Source organism: Seriola lalandi, unplaced genomic scaffold (genome assembly GCF_002814215.2).
Source record: "Seriola lalandi dorsalis isolate HSWRI2012SDOR001 ecotype SW California unplaced genomic scaffold, Sedor1 jcf7180002054939, whole genome shotgun sequence".
NCBI lineage: Eukaryota > Metazoa > Chordata > Actinopteri > Carangiformes > Carangidae > Seriola > Seriola lalandi.
In genome coordinates this window covers 1943767-1960566 of record NW_019525659.1, presented here as the reverse complement: position 1 = coordinate 1960566, position 16800 = coordinate 1943767, and the positions used below count along the sequence as shown (strand labels likewise).

At 41.2% G+C, this 16800-nt stretch overlaps 3 protein-coding genes across 3 annotated transcripts in view; 2 read left to right on the top strand and 1 right to left on the bottom strand.

Annotated features, from left to right (window-relative positions):
• The first annotated feature begins 474 nt into the window (after positions 1 to 474).
• On the top strand, positions 475 to 8942 carry LOC111648125 (protein SET-like). Its single transcript, XM_023397890.2, has 8 exons — positions 475 to 686; positions 5455 to 5512; positions 5597 to 5739; positions 5893 to 5996; positions 6086 to 6199; positions 6396 to 6566; positions 7715 to 7849; positions 7981 to 8942. The coding sequence occupies exons 1-8, from the start codon at positions 617 to 619 to the stop codon at positions 7999 to 8001; spliced, it is 816 nt and encodes a 271-aa protein (XP_023253658.1). The 5' UTR covers positions 475 to 616; the 3' UTR covers positions 8002 to 8942.
• Positions 8943 to 9688: 746 nt separating this feature from the next.
• dync2i2 (dynein 2 intermediate chain 2) lies at positions 9689 to 16331 on the top strand. Its single transcript, XM_087171685.1, has 11 exons — positions 9689 to 9829; positions 11245 to 11374; positions 11567 to 11645; positions 12267 to 12527; positions 12612 to 12721; positions 12882 to 13039; positions 13711 to 13820; positions 14055 to 14222; positions 15305 to 15537; positions 15622 to 15779; positions 15942 to 16331. Exons 2-11 carry the CDS (start codon positions 11358 to 11360, stop codon positions 16178 to 16180), a joined length of 1533 nt encoding a protein of 510 aa, XP_087027811.1. The 5' UTR covers positions 9689 to 9829; positions 11245 to 11357; the 3' UTR covers positions 16181 to 16331.
• A 175-nt stretch (positions 16332 to 16506) lies between these two features.
• sptan1 (spectrin alpha, non-erythrocytic 1) overlaps positions 16507 to 16800 on the bottom strand; it is a 34584-nt gene continuing 34290 nt past the window's right edge. The window contains exon 56 of the mRNA XM_023397851.2: positions 16507 to 16770. Coding sequence (XP_023253619.1) covers positions 16645 to 16770 — 126 coding nt within the window. The 3' untranslated portion in view covers positions 16507 to 16644. The remainder of the gene's footprint in view (positions 16771 to 16800) is intronic.

Sequence of the window (16800 nt, the reverse complement as noted above, 5' to 3'; positions counted from 1 at the left end):
TGGTACCTCTTGCTCATTTTAGATTCTTAATCTCTCACCTTTTCATTTTTGTTTGTTTGTTAGAATTGATTCTTGTCATCATTACATTGTGTTGTTTGTTTTTTAACATAAGTATTTTTATTTTGTATCTATCAAACATCATTGTCGAGTAGATACAAAATGTTCATTGATTTTTGAGTTCGAATAACATAATCTTGGGTAGTTAGGAAACATGTGTAATACACCTTTCTTATCTTAAATTAGGATAGGAACATTGATTTAGAAATTATTCATCTGTAACGTTTTTCCTTAAATCCGGTCCTAACCCTAATTACCATGGGTACCAAGTTAAGAAGTTTCAGTAATACAGCTCCTCCATGTACATCCCCTGTACAGCCTGAAGCTTAAACTTGCAGTGTCGCACTCCAGCCGCCTGGGGGCAGTAGAGCACAATAAATATGTTCACTGACCGGGCGCCACAGAGGGAAACAAGCGTGCGAAGCTGCGCTCATTCCTCATCATCGTGGGCTCCAAGACACGCAGTGTGTAAGGTGGAAGTAACTTTTATCCTGCAGAGAAGAGTTCTAAACCGCCCGGGACACACATCTGGTCCAAAGAGTCACGGAGAGAGATAACCATGTCGGCCTCATCGGCGAAAGTCAGTAGGAAGGAGAATTCAAATCACGACGGAGCGGACGAGACCTCTGGTAACGTTAAGGAATGGCGGTTATCCTGTACAACGCCATTTTCATTTGTTTTTCGTCATTTTGTTATTTTCAGTGTAGTTTTTTGTGTAGTGTCGAGTTGAAATGATACACGTTTGTTGATGAATAGCTGAATTCACATTTTCCTGCATGTGCACACTGAGGTAAAATGCTGTTGTGCAGGACTCTTCAGTAATGTAGCATGCTAACATCGGCTAACTATTTAGCCAGCATGATAGGTTAGCTAGCTATTAGCTTACATTGGCTACTAACAGCTAGTAGACATGAAGGAGGCCGATATTTGTGTTGCTTAAGCTGCATGTAGCGGGACATGCAGTCGCTGTTTATGCGGACAGTTTTGGGAGGTTTGTTGCAAGGAGGCTCGGGTGAAATCGGTGCAGCTGTGCATTTCCTCGTACATGTTTGTGGCTGGCGCTTCATAAACGGTTGTTTGCACACAGTACTAGCAAGTGCAACATTCATTGTACCCCGTTTCCCATCAGTCAAGAAAGGCCGAGCGCTGATAATGTTAACGTTAGCTGTTCAGATTAACATAACCATGCGAGCGATCTCAGCTATTGTGTGCGAGTTAGCAGAGCAAAATGTAAACAAGCGCTTCGTCTTCCTTTTGGTAAGCTAGAATGTCGTTATGAAGTCGAGATATGGATGTCGATGTGTTTAATGTGCTTAAAGAGATTGTAGTGGAGCTCGCATTATGTTATTATCAGCATGAGGCAAACAGCATTTTGCAGCGAGACGTCGTCAAGCCCCTCATTCAAACCAGGCCGCCTTTAGCAGCAACAGGAAGCTCCAGACTGCAGGAGGCAGTGGGTCTGTCTGCCATGAATCCACCACACACACACACACACACACACACACACACACACACACACACACACACACACACACACACACACACCACGGCTGTCGTCCCGCGTTATTTAATACACCACACACGCAAAGGGGAGACGACTGAGAGGAGGTCCTGTGGCTGCAGAATCAGCTTTTACTGATATCAACGAAATGCTTTAAAATCTACTCACGATCATATTCAGTCAAAATCAAATGATGTAAAGATGCGACACAAGTGAAATGTGTGAAGTTTAGGTTCACGTGGAAAATATTTTGTTTTGTTGTTTGGTTTTTTTTTTAAAACAAAAACAACAAAGAGCTCAGCACAACATTGGTCTAATCAGCACTAATACTAAAGACAGCTAGAAATATATGGTGAAGAAAAACAAATTAATACTAAGAATAATGAAAACATTAAAACAAAACTTTTGCCCCTCCCTTTCCTTATGTAAATTAGAAGACACAAAATATTATAAATAATGACGACATAAAGAAATATTTAAAATAAATAAATAAATACATTTGAAAAAAAAGATTAAAAATAAAATCAGGCAACAAATGGACATTACAATTCAGTATTAAAGACAGTGTAAAGCAGGTGTGGTTCATAATTAGTCGAGAATAATGCTTGAGAGTGTTGATGCCACTGTAGTGTTTGAAAAGTTGAGATAGGTAGTCCATATCTTTTGAAGAACGAAAGCAGACAGGTCACGTGTTCAAGAGTAAAACACAATGTGATTATCTCACGCTAGTTTACTGTGATGGGAGGTTTGTCCACATGAAGAATATTTAAAAACACTTGAATGAGTTGTTTAAGAATGTTATGTTATTAAGTGAGTTTTAGGTCATATGAAGCCCGGCAAAACTGGCTTTTTATTTCAGGTATGCAAAAAACATGTTGTGGTTATTTCGGCAGATATTGTGGTTGCGATGAGTCATGCATGCAAGCGGTCATTTTCACATTTCATTTTAATTTCGTTTATCACATACAAAACCCAACAAAATGTTTCTCTACAACTTGAGGATATGATTTGTCGGCTGGGGCATATCTGTAGCACCTTTTACCTTTATTTTGTCAAAAAAAAAATTGGAGGTCCCGCAGTTTGGATATTACACTCTGCCATATTGTAATTTTGATGAATTGTTCAGCCCTAATATAAAATAAGTGTTAAGAAGAAGCCTGACCACTGATCGATTTTGAGCCCGATCCTATATCGATATTTAGTTGTTGTTTTTTTAAATTGTATTTTCCAATTTTTATTATTGTTAGAATTACAATATAATAATTACATGAAGTCACTATGTATTGAGAATTTTTCAGCATTCCTTAAATAGTTTTTATTTATTTATTTATTTTTTATTTTAGCCACGATATTTACTTAGCTGGACATTTTACAGTGTAAAAACAAACTTCCTGGTGAACAAACTATGGACCACAAACTCTTGTAAATGACCTCCAACATATGCATTGATGTGAAAAATCTGCAATAAGCCAGTATTGGCAGATACATCAGCCGGGCTGGTTTTATTAGTCTAGCTTTTAAAAGAAGGGAAATTAAAACTAATTCTGTGCTTGTTTTTTCCTTTCTTTTCTATTTTTCAATTGATGTCTCATGATTGTGAATCCACATCCCAACATGTTGGTGTTTTGGCCAGAGGCAAAAACTCCCTAAAAAAAACCCCACACACTGAATAAATGCTCCCAAAGATTTATTGAATACAGACGAAGTGACTCAATGTCTTCATCAGGTAACATTCAGTAAGAAGGTCCACATCCAATTAATTCAACCCAGGTTGAGCCCATTGGCCACATCCATATTTACTACCCATCAAATTATTTACAGTATTTATAACAAAACGTAATAGTTATCAACTCCTGAGTTGATATCCCCTAATGATATTGGATTTTTGGGCCGATACTGATTTTTAGGGAATAAAAAAATTCAGATATCAATATATCTGCCAATATGTATTTAAACACTTGTGGAAAAACATCTTTTGTGTGTCAATTCCTCTATTAAAATGCTCTGAGGCTTTTTCAGAGAAAATATGATGGGCGTCTGAAACCCAAAGACTGGTCCTTGGAAAGAGAGAGGGAAAAAACTATGCAGATGATTTGATTCTCTACTTTATTAATGTCCCACAGTCACCAGAGGAAATAAAACAATGTAACGCACTGTCTGATTCTAAATTAAATGTTAGTCAGAAGTGATGGTAGTTGGACAGCCAATATGACAAATTTAAATATAAATGTAATCTGAAGTAAATAAATAAGTATTCAGGGTTGACTGTCAAGACTTTAACAAGATGCTGTTCATGGTTAACCCCAAGTGCAATAAGAATAGACATTAAGGACAGGTGCAAAAAAATACATAGGTCCAAAAAACAAAAACTAAGAAGTGTGAACTAAAAATGAACTAGACTTGGGCTGATATTCGCCAATATTGAATATTGTGATATGCACAGTCTTGCCATGCTGCCGAGTCAGACCCTCATTTCACTGCTTTGCTTACTGTACATTGACGAAACAAATAAAATGTTTAACTGCTGTTTAGTGGCATCGTTCGCTTATACCTGAAACATATATATGAAATAAAAAACACCTGAAACATTAAATACAGTAATATAATTACAATGTTGTATTGTTGGTGCGATAACATGGTGTATCACAATATCGTATATATTGATGTCTTAAAAGCTGGACTGTATCGAGATATTAAATTACAATAAATACAACTATAATTATACATCACACTAAAAATACCTGAGACATGAAATAGAATAATATGATTATGTATCATTTAAAAATGTATTTAAAAAACAACTTAAACACAAAATGTAACTATAATTATGAACATGCCCTTTAAAAAAAGTGCTAATATCATATACCACAATATTCAGGCTGGGCTGTATTGATATTAAATTTTGGATATCGCCCAAACACCACACAGTCTTAAGGGAAGAGTGAGCAACAACAACTTCGATGTAAATGAGGTCCAGTGAATTTTCTCCTCTTGTAGAAAAACAGTGTTTAACAATAGCGGAGAACTGACATCATTAAAATAAATATTTTAACAAGACTCTTATTTTTATTTCAAAACTTACCACTTCATATAATCACTGGGATAAGAATCTTTAGTGCATTTATTTGGGGAGGAAGAAAAAGCCTTGTGTAAAAATTAAGTGGATCAGAACGACTTAAGTGCTTTGGGTTGTTGCTCTGATGGATTTAATTGGTTATTACTCTGCTGCTCTAATTAAACCAATCACTTTCTGGATATGTAATGATTAGCAAAGTGGAAAGAAATTGAAATCCAACAAATTGGGGCAGATTGGAACATAATTACAAAAGTGAAAATGAGATGTATAAAAGATACAATAATGGGGAAAATGACCAAATCAAACTATATTTAAACATTTCTAATATTTTTGAGAGAGATTTTTTTTTTTTTTTTAAATTACAGGAGGTAAAATACTGATCAGATACATCTGAGAATCTGTCAAAAAAAGAAGCTTTAAAAGTCCCGTTTTATAATTCTTTACAGATGAGGATATAATAAGGTCATCTAACAGGGTGAACACAAAAAATACATCAGGTTGGATTTATTGGATCATGGAAGAGTAATCTACAGTATAACAGAGAAACCCAACAGCTCCACCATGAGCAGCACTTAGTGACAGCGGAGAGGACAATTCCAAACTAAACCCATGTAGAGTGAGCTGCATTTAATTATATCACCAGAAAACATTCATTGGAGAGAGACTTGATTACTCTAAGAGATTAAAACTAAATTAAAAAATCATCTGGATAAAAAAAATTCTGTGCTTGTGCAGTGGAATTATGATTCATGCATATTTTTTTTTTTTAATATGCCTCCTCCTTGTAACATATCATAGATAAAGTTTTCTTTCCTTTCAGAAAAAGAGCAACAGGAAGCCATTGAACACATTGACGAAGTACAGAATGAAATTGACAGGTGAGTCTGGATGTGTTCAGCAGAGACAGGTGAGTGGTTCACAGAGAGTTTTCTTACTGATGTGTTTTTGTTTTCTCCCTCCAGACTGAACGAACAGGCTAGTGAAGAAATTTTAAAAGTAGAGCAGAAGTACAACAAATTACGCCAGCCGTTCTTTCAGAAGAGATCAGAACTCATAGCCAAAATCCCCAACTTCTGGGTCACAACATTCGTCAACCATCCACAAGGTAAAGGCTTATTTAGTTATTTGTTTTATTTGTTTCTGTGTATTTATGGTGGAGGAACGATCATCAGTGGAATAAACCTAGTCTTAATGTATTTACAGCTGCTTTATGCTGGTAAATGTAATGTAAACTAACTAACCGTTGTCTGACCTGTAGTTTCAGCTCTTCTGGGGGAGGAGGACGAGGAAGCACTTCATTACTTGTCGAGGGTGGAGGTCACCGAGTTCGAGGACATCAAGTCTGGATATAGAATAGATTTTGTGAGTCGACAGCTTTACTCTGTGTTTGCATGTTTTGAATGACCATGTTCTGATAGATGTGTGACATGGGCGTGTTCTGTTTCCTGCAGTATTTTGATGAGAACCCGTACTTTGAGAACAAAGCCCTCTCCAAAGAGTTTAATGTAAACGAGAGTGGAGACCCCGTTTCCAAATCCACTGAGATCAAATGGAAAGCTGGAAAGGTTGGTTTCATTTTTACTTTGCTTGTATGTGTTAGACCAGAAACAGTACAATTTTAAAGAGTCAACAAAAATTTTTCACTGTACTGCTACATGTTGCTGCATTGCTCAGTCCTCGGAGAGCTGGACTGACAGTTATTCTCTCATCAGCAAACACTTTATAACCTGAAATCTTGACCCAACACGTTTCCTCGCCCAGGACCTGACGAAGCGCACGGGTCAGACGCCAAACAAAGCTGGGAAGAAAAGGCAGCACGAGGAGCCCGAGAGCTTCTTCACCTGGTTCACCGACCACTCGGACGCAGGAGCCGATGAGCTGGGAGAGGTGATCAAGGACGACATCTGGCCGAACCCGCTGCAGTATTACTTGGTAGGATTATGACCCTATCACTATTTATTGACTTCTTACAATAGTTCAGACACAAAACAGCCCTTTATTAAGATAATGCTAGGCGCTCTGTTGGTAGTTCTAGTTCACAGCCCCCTCTGCTCTCTGGCATCAGTTAGCTTCAGATCTCCAGATGCTCTGAGGAGCTCGTGGTTGTTGAGTGTCGCAGCCAAGGTTTGAAGAGTCGGAATTTATAATCAGCTGATAATTCGTGTCCGAATGAGTCAATTAAGACCTAATGAGCTAATGAAGCTCTTTATTTCTACTAAACACAAACTTTCACTGATGCCACTTACAGTGAGATTTGTCTACTTTCTATGTTGATGAAATAAAAGCATCAGAGCTTTAACACTGAGGAAATTAAATGTACAGTCAGTAATTTCTGCCTCTAGGGTTTTCAATCAAATCAATAACAAAAGACAGTGTTGGGTGACATCATGAAGTAGCATGGGATCATGGGTGTTGTCTTCACCACCATTACCGTAAACTCCTCCCGGTTTGGATTCCTTCAGTGTGAGTGGTTCAGGAAATTAAACAGACCCGGGGATTCTAACTGTTAAAAACACTGAATAAAACAGTTTGACTTTAAAACTCAGAGCTTCAGCGACGCTCTTCAGTGACACAGGACAGGACGTCTCCAGCAGCTGGGAGCTGAGCTGTCTAACATTTCCTCAGCTTGTTTCTCTGATAACTTCAGATCCAGACGTCCGACGACTAAAATCCTTCATCTGGTTCAAATATAGAGCTGAAAACCACCAAGGTGGAAAAAGTGTATGTGGCTTAAAACTAGGTAAAAGTCAATGTTGAGCTTCTGTCAGACAAACACACTGACTTTTAATGTCTATATGTTATATTTACTTCCTCTCACTCCAGAAATCAGCAAAATGTCATTTTCCCAGCCGTGTCCAGATGTTTGCAGATGACTGCATCATGGTCACAATTTACATATTTAAATAAAGTTTAGTGCTGATGGTTTTTAAAAAACATTTCAGAACTCAAATCTTACTGAGTGTGACCCTCAGTGTGTTGTTACACCAGACTGTAAGTGAAGCTCAGGCAGGATCATAGTTCTTGAGGCTCATACTGAGACTGAGCCAGGATCAGCTGTTTGACATGTGAATGTTCCCCAGGTCCCTGACATGGAAGACGAGGAAGGTGACGGAGACGATGACGAGGAGGAGGAGGAGGGTCTGGAAGATATTGACGAGGGGGAGGAAGAGGAAGGTGAAGATGAAGATGAGGATGGTGATGGAGAAGATGGAGAGGTAAGGATAAAAAACATGTCACTTAGTGCTCATATTAATCGATGATGAGCTGGATGAAGATCCCTGTGTCCTGTTTAGTCCCTCAGATCATGATCATCCTGAAAACCTGTAACTCTTTGTTTTCTCTTCAGGATGACGGAGAGGATGATTAAACGTTTCAGCCAACACCTTTTCCCAGTCCTCCCTCTGTGATCATCCTACAACCCATGGGAGCAAGATATTTTGTTTTGGGGTGGGGGGGTTTTGTAAAAAAAAAAAAAATTTCCTGTGTGTTGTCAGCCTGTCCATCCTCTTCCTCTGCAGCCAAGGCCTGTCCATACCGCCATGTCTACAGACCAGCTCCACACAGCAGGTCTCCGCGGGTCGCAGTGGGGTGGGGGTGTTGGTGGCTCTCTGGAAGTCTCACCTGTCATTGTTTCTCTACATCTCCCAAAGACATGCAAAAGAATAAAAAAAAATTTGTAGCATTCTGCACGTCATCCTACGTAGATTTAAAATACGTACAATAGCAATTTTTATGTAAGATATGAAATGACAGTTTCTGTTGAAGTTGTGAGTTCAATAAAAATAAGCCATGGTGCAGTGATAACTCAATCATAGCATCTTTAGCCACTTTTATATATAAATGTATATTATAATATATCCAGTGGTGGGGGGGTACTAAGGCTTATTAGAAGTTGCATTTTCCTTTGTGACTTATTGTACTAATGGAACTGATTGAAAGCACCAGCTTGTTCCTTTCAACTGTTGTAAATGTTTTTGGGATATTCATGTACCTTGGTAAGACAGTTGTTAATTGTACACAGTTTAATGGGGGGGGGGGGGCTTTGACACCAACTCTGGACTTCTGTTAAATAAATTTTCATTATCTTGTTTTTCAGGCACCCACAACAAAGTTTGAAATGTACATTTTTTTTATAAAAACAACTTAAAGATCTAATTTTGGGCTCGGCTTAACATTTTGAGATGGGAGAGAGATTTCTGTGGAGTCCTGTGTGGAGTCTGCAGCGGTTCTCCTGTTCCACTGGAAACCTGTTCACGTTAAATTATGTGTACCAGTTGCTTTGTTACAATAAATAAATGTGTACATGATGTTTGGAGTAGTTTGGTCACAGGTGGGCAGTTGAGCTGTTGCTGATATAACCTGCGTTGTGCTTTGTTTTCTCATCGGGGTCTATCAGTGACCTGAATATCGCAGTAATCAATAGTTATCCAGCGGAAGCCTGGATTTATTTGATCAGTGCTGGTTCAGTTGGGCTGATTCAGGGCCAACAATTGAGGTGGAGGCACCAGTCAGGCCTAACAGCTAACAAAAACACCAAATTAACATTGTATTGTTGCATTTTTGGATAAAGTGTTACTCTTTGAATGTTTCCCATGTGGCATTCAATGGTTTAAAAAACGCACAAGCTGTGTTTGTATATCATATATAGTACACAGCAGCAGCTTGAGTCTGTCAACACAAAACATGGAGTACAGAACTAATGCTTGAGTCACAAAGATGAAGGCAATTAAGGAAACATTATAGCAATAGATAACTGACAATGAAGGCTTTAGTCCACCCTGAGGTCCTCACAGATCAATTATTGGACTAATTTAAGTGACATACAGTGGAAGAAGAGCTGCATAGTGAGTGTTGATAGGATAGGAATTAGCTGCGCAGGTGATTGTGAGTGTCACATTATATAAGGAACTGAGGATGTTTATTCACAGGTCCTGTTACAACAGGTCATTACTATAAACTTAAACCTCATATTAAAATAAACAAACATCTATGATATAGTTCTCCCACCAACAGGGGGCAGACATGTCACATAAAGGGTCGTAGAGCTGCGGTCACTCAGCTGGAAGTCCTCTGGCTTTCTCACTACTTTGTGTGCGATGGGTTTATAATTGTTAATGCACAAGGACCGGTTCAGACCTTCACGGTCACATCACAGACACGCTTAAAGGTAGACGTGCACTGATGACACTAATGAGGTGGGTCTGGGTTCTCAGAGTCATGGAGCTCTTACACCTACAAGAGATGAGGCTATTCAAGTAAAATAGTCCGTTACACTTTTCAACTACAACATGATGGCTGCATCGGTTACACCAAATAATGTAAAACATGATCACTGTTGCCAGGCAACGGAACAAAAGAATCGTCAGGGCAGACGAGTCAGGAAGTGCAAAGTATTTTATCGACATTATTTAAGCAATATCACACGAGAGGGAGTGATGTGCTGAATATCAGCACGGCTGTGATGCGGTCATAAGTACGAGGCAGCAACATTTTTACGAGCGCCACATTATTGAAATAGGCAACAATAAATTATGAGTTGTTTGTTTATTTCATTTGGTGAATTGGTTTGTAGTGTGTCTGTGGCTGCTTAGGTGAGTTTGTTTGTTTTAGGTGAGTTGCATGGTGTGGTGTTAGAGTATGAGGGGTGTAGAGCACAGCCTAATCCGGCGGGGGAGAGCCAGCCTAAAAAGGCCCCTCTCCCTGACTCTACATCCCTCATTGTCTTGGAGGGTGGGGGGGCAAGAGCACAGCCTAATCCGGCGGGGGAGAGTTTAGCTCAAAAAGGCTTCTCTCCTTGACTCTGCCTCCTTCAAAATGGCCGCCACTTTCTCCAACTGTTTAGGGGAGTTTGTTTGCTGAATCTGCTAGTGTGTTTTGTCAGAGTTGATGATGGTGTTGTTTGTGGTAGCATAGGCAAGATAAAGAAAATGGTGGTGTGAGGAGCAGTGATGGCTGGCATTAGGGGAGTGACTCTGGGACGCCAGTGATCACTGTCTAGCCTCCTGGAGGTGTTGTGGGACCAACTAGACGAAACACTGGTGAAAGGAGGTTCCCACCTGATGACCCCAAAGTCATGTTAGCTATCACTGCTCATTAGTCTGTACAGATAAATTAATAGTTATCATAGGACATGTTAAGCTTAGGGAGCTATTCACTGAGTCTGGTCCATTTTCTGTAGCACAAGCTTTGTGTTTATCTTAAATTTAAAAAAATCATTTATTTTGCAACGCCACAAATAGTTCTGCAACTGGACTGGCTTCTCCCCTTCACCCTCTTCTGGCGACCATACGTCATTAAATTAAAATGTTATTTCCGGAAATATATTAATCTTTGTAAAGTTTGTTAACAACCGTTAATGCAACGCTGATTAACGGTTAATAGAACACCTGTGAAGCGGAGTGATACATGTAGTTAAAAGTCCCAGTGCTGTTGTACTCTATATCAGCAACTCATGGAATGCCTCTCGTCCAATCAAAATTATTTGGTCGGAACAAATTATATATAGAATATAGAATATAATCAGCTACAGTTTGTAAAACATAGTGGAAACTTTTCATGTGTGGGGTTACTTTTCATTGTTAACTGTGTTTCATTGTATCATTTTAAACAGCGTAAATGCGTCCACCTGGGACTTTTATCCTGGAGAAGAAGCGGAAGTGAAGGCGAGCCATCACTAGACCGGATATCCTGTTCGTAACCATGGAAACGCGATCTTTATAGAAAATGGCTCCGTCGTCTAGGTGCTGGGAAGACAGCAAACGACACTGTAGATGTGAAAAGTACCATGCAGCTAGGAAACCTAAGACCTTTTAGCATTCAAAAGTCATTGTTTTAGTGTATTTAGTTTAGCCACTTGGGCCTAATGTTAATTAGCTTAGCCACTTAACGTTAATTCATTAAATACGGCTGTTTCTCTAAACCTGTTTCATTAGCATGTTTACAGACGAGGCCCTGGACTCAGTGAGTGTCCGGTCACTGTGGAGGGAATCCCAGCAGTCTGAGCGGGAGTCGGTACGTTAGAGCAGCAGCTCGGTGCTCTGTTAGCATGAGTGACAGTATACTCCGAAATATTTCAAATGAATTAGACAAACGACATTGTAAACACAGTAGTTAGCTAGCTGTCAGAAGCTAACTTCAGCTGGTGTTGATAGGAAATGTAACCAACCACAAGATCAAGCGCAGTGGCGATGCTAGACTCTGTGAGACCCCAGGCAAAGACGCCCATTAAAGCCCCCTTACATGCAGACTACTGGCAGATGCTACAATTTACAGATTTCCCCTAAACGCCTCACTTGCAGGCAACAGGTAGATGGGGGGTTGCGGCTACAGCAGTGCACTGTATAGTGTCTTTATGGGAAGTTTAAGGTGTTTAGTTGTCATTGTAAAATGTGCCAATATGAGGGGCCATTGGGGGCCTCTTTTCCCCTTGGAGGCCCAAAACATTTGCCTGATTTGCCTCTCCTGATTGATTAAGCAATAGCAAGTAACTTTACACTTGCATGAGACATCAGGGATGAGATTTCATGAAGAAATTAAGTGGAATTAATTGTGTAATTCAAACTTGTGATTGCACTTGCTCTGAGTTTAATGTGCACCCTTCAGTAAATGGGCCTTTACTTGATGGGGTTGCAGAGAGGCTGTCAGACCAGAGCGGTGCACAGTACTGAGGCACAGGTCCAGACTGTGTCCACCACCGTCAGCTGTACCCAGACGGAGCCACAGGACCAGCAAACGGAGCAGCTCCTCCAGCAAAACCACGACGAGCCAGAACCACCTGGTCTGAAGGACTTCCTGCAGCGGGTTGAGGAAGTGGTCATCACAGAGCTGGTCAAAAATGCCAGGAGTCACGCCTTCGATGGGTTCCAGGTGAACTGGGGCGATCACAGTCAGCTGGTAAGAAGGACCGACGAATCAGGAGGCAGCTCCTTTTCTTATGGAGAGAGTATTGTGCGTAAGGCTTTCCCTCCGTGTTTGCAGGTTTCATGCCTCCATCGTCTTCAACATCCCATCGCTCAGGAGAGAGGTCTTCATGTGACGACGGTGTCCTGGAGTTGTACAGGTTCAGTCATTGCCTGTGCATATGGTCGGTATGTTAGTTTTTAAACCTGACACTCATTGATGAAGTTCCTGGATGTTTCACCTCGTCATTGTCTTTTTTTTTTGAAGCACTTAAAACATAAATAAGAAAAGGCTCTTGTATATTCGTCATGTGGTGTGTGTGTGTGTGTGTGTGTTTTGTTTGGGCAGGATTGATGATGGGTACTGGAGCACTGAGAAGTCATATGTGTGTACGTGGAATCTGGACCGTCGAGGCCTGAGCCCCAAACAAGCTGATCTGGTCATAGATGTTCCCACCGCAGTCACTGCTCTGTGCTGTCACCCCGAGCAGCCCGCCCTCATCGCAGGTACACTGTCAGTCTGTGCTCTCACACCATCAGCTGATAACTACTGATAACAAACTGAGAACTCAAGGTCAACTCAAATACAAATATCTCATCTAAACGTGAGGTTTGTATCTGTCGACCTGAGGATATGCATCACCAGATATCCTGGATTTACCAAGACCTGAGACCTGTTCTCCAACGGTGGTTTAACTTATCTAGGTTTAAATTCTGTTTTCCTGATCTAAAATGATCCTGTTAATGATGGTAGGATTTTATTTGATTTATATTTACACTTGATTTAATCTGGAAGTCACATTAAGATCAACATCTCATTTACTAGTGAGACCTGAGCAGAGAAAAATAAAATGAATAACAAAAAGCAATGTTAATAGCAGAGATATTAAATTTCAGTGATTTAAATATATATATCAGATATGTATTCACATAAACAAGCAGACATGTTTATATAAACAGCGTCCAAAGTGTATATTTAAAGCATTTAGATACATGGTGACATTATACGCTCATAAGTGCAAGTTAGAAAAGAGATTATGCAAAACAGTTACATTGAGAAGTGTTGTTGTATTACTCCTACATGGTTTCACTGTTTGAGTAGAGCTCAGTGTAAACGATGTGGTGTGTGTGTGTGTGTGTGTGTGTGTGTGTGTGTGTGTGTGTGTGTGTGTGTGTAGGGGGTCTATACAGTGGAGAGGTGGTGGTCTGGGACACCAGTCGGACTCAGGACCCTGTGCTGGCCTTGACTGGGATGTCAGCAGACAGCCACAGGGAACCTGTTTACCAGGTGAGTGGATACAGTCTGATCCTGATGATTGATGACAGGTTTAGGTCATAGGAGGTTCAGTGTCACAAGATCTTTAAAAATGATGGTGTCTGTTAATGACTGTGAGTATATGAAGCATTTTGATCTGATTGGTGGATTAAAAGACATGTCCTGTGTGTGTGTGTGTGTGTGTGTGTGTGTGTGTGTGTGTGTGTGTGTGTGTGTGTGTGTGTGTGTGTACGTACGTACACACAGGTCACCTGGGTCGCCCTGCAGAAGAAAGGGGAGTTTGGGGTGCTGAGTGCAGGTTCAGGAGGAAGGGTACTGCTGTGGGCACTGGACTCGCAGCAGGGCAGCTTTGTCCTGAATGCAGCCTACGCCTTAGTGCGACAGCAGGTTCCTCACAGCAGCAGCAGCCTCAAGGTGAGTCTCAGGATGGAGCTGTTCCTCTACACTGCCAGAGAGCAGAGACATCACAGATGAAGAATCACTGTGTTTAGTTTCAGAATATTTAAACTGTGCGTCCACACTGACTTAGTGCGAGGCCTGTGCAGCAGGTCTGCTCCATCAGCTCACCTGAAGTTTGACACTTGAAGGTTTTCATGTGGGGGGGGGGTAGAAATGTTGTGAGCGACGGGTCGGTCATGGCAGTCATGACCCCTCCTCCCAGGTTGTTTGTGCAGCTCCTAGAGCCTTCCATGACTGAGAAATCATAAGACGGCTGATCTTTGAAAATAAGAGTCCAAACGGCTTATTGTGGGCCAGATTGTCAAAATAAAAGCACAAGTCTCTGAACTGCATCAGGACTTAAAAATGAAGGCCCCAGGTGGAAACAGGAACACTCATGTCACAGGTAAATAATTTGATCCCTTTACTTTGGTTTAAACAAACATCATTCCCATCAGCCTCTGTTTTACTTTGTGTTTAATGCTAATTAGAAACTGATTGCATGCTAACATGTTAACCCAAGATAGTGAATATGGTAAACGTTGTACCTTCTTAGCATCTACATGTTAGCATGCTGATGTTAGCATTTAGCCTTACAGAGCTGAAGTTACCTGAGGTTTCAGCGTCTGTGAGAATTTGTTTTCTAAACCTACAACTTTTTCTCCTTTGCTCTCTGTGTATTAGAGAAGTAGGTTTAGTCTGAAGTTTACCTGCCAGGTACATCAGTGTTTATTATTGCTTCTGTAAATGCTCATCAGGTGAACAGTGACATTTGATGGATGTTTTCTAAAAGCAAGGCTGTTCAGCTCCTGAAGACATTTTACCAAACAATGAACAATATACAGTATTTAATGGTTATTATTTTTGTCTTATGAGGTGTTTCACCACAACTAGTATTGTTTTCCCTCCTTTTCCTTTGTGCAGTGCATTGTGGGACAATCAAAAATGAAGCATTTTTAAGTCTGCAGAATTTATTTTGTCACTTTTCAACATGACAGTAATAATCTGTTTAGAGTGAACGTGGAGCTGGGACACTGACAGGTGTGTGTTGTCCACAGACCCGAGGCAGCAGTACTGTGGGCGTCACCTCTCTGGCCCTGTCTCCATGGGACCCTGACACCTTCCTGGTGGGCTCTGAGGGCGGCCTGCTGCTCAGGTGTTCCTTCTCCTCCAAGACGCCGGCTGCTGTTTCCTCTGAGGGTCAGAGTGTGACCCTGAGAGCTCCGGCGGTCTTCTCCTTCAGGTCTCACAGCGGCCCCGTCCACTCCATCCACTGCTCCCCTTTCCACAGGTGACAGCTCCACACCCACCAGACACATGTCAGCAGTTGTTCTACAGGTGGACCAGTGGTGACTTTGACTTGTGTTTTCTGTAGGAACTTGTTTGTGAGTGCAGGGACTGACGGTCTGGCCCACCTCCACTCTATGCTGCAGGACAACCCGCTTCTGTCTCTCAGGGTCTCAGACTCCTACGTGTTCCAGGTGCAGTGGTCTCCAACCAGACCGCTGGTCTTTGCTGCAGCCACAGGACAAGGTGCAACATCAAACCTGTCTGAATGATGTGCTTCTTTTTCATAGTTCATTTACACATCAGAACCAGATCAGATCTACAAACGTAGATGAAACTGGAATCGATGCTAAAAAAAAAATAAAAAAATCTTTAGATGCATCCTCTCACTGCGTGTCTCTCTCCCAGGTGAGGTGCAGATATTCGACCTGGGCCGCAGGTCCCTGAGGCCAGTCGCCACCATAGAGCAGGGAGCTGCGGGACAAGCTGCTACTTGTTTGGCCTTCAACTGTCAGAGCACACATCTGTTGGCGGTGGGAAACACAGACGGGACGGTTGGTGTTTGGCAGCTGAGTGCAGATCTGACCGAGCAAAGCCCCAGAGAGAGCAGCCAGCTGGAGCAGATAGCCAATCAGGTGGCAGAATGAGACACATGACCTGGGACATCAAAGGACTGTTTCATCCTCTGTTTATATCAACTGTGTTTTGTAAAAAAAAAATGTAAAAAATGTTTTTGTAATTAAAAAAAAGACTGAAAACTCAGTGTGGAAGTGAAATAAAAAGGAGTGAGAAGAGGTTTCCAGTTCTAACCAGTAGCGTTTATTAAAGCACACTGCAGTTGTTCAGGTGTTGGTACAACATTATTGTTACTATTAGGTTCTTAAATTCATCGAAAGCACAAGCTAAAACAGCTAAAACAATCACATTCAAATGCAGACAGATCCACTATGCTATTGTGAGAAGCACAAAGTTAAGGTAGAGCGAGATAAATAGAACAGACAGTTGTTATTAGTGAGTTTTCTGGTGCCACAGTCATGCAGTTTCAGCCGTGTGTTCGTGTTGAAGTGTGTGAGGGAAAACGCGTCCCGATTGGTCACTGGGGGGCAGGGGATCAGTTGACGAAGAGCGAGCGGGTGAATTCGACAAAGTCGAAGGCTGACGGCAGCTCGCGGCCCTTGCTGTCGAGGTAGGGCTTCATGTGTGAGAGACAGTAGTCCGCCTGCTCCTTGGTCAGGTTCTGAAAGGAAGAGGGGGAAAGTTAGACCTC

Bases quoted from the DNA above. Each gene is read 5' to 3' on its own strand.
- LOC111648125 (XM_023397890.2), top strand. From the start codon at position 617: ATGTCGGCCTCATCGGCGAAAGTCAGTAGGAAGGAGAATTCAAATCAC. The intron at 5,740-5,892 runs GTAAAGGCTTAT...TCTGACCTGTAG, and splicing joins ATTCGTCAACCATCCACAAG to TTTCAGCTCTTCTGGGGGAG. The intron at 7,850-7,980 runs GTAAGGATAAAA...TTTTCTCTTCAG, and splicing joins GTGATGGAGAAGATGGAGAG to GATGACGGAGAGGATGATTA.
- dync2i2 (XM_087171685.1), top strand. The intron at 13,821-14,054 runs GTGAGTGGATAC...ACGTACACACAG, and splicing joins ACAGGGAACCTGTTTACCAG to GTCACCTGGGTCGCCCTGCA. The intron at 15,538-15,621 runs GTGACAGCTCCA...TGTTTTCTGTAG, and splicing joins CACTGCTCCCCTTTCCACAG to GAACTTGTTTGTGAGTGCAG.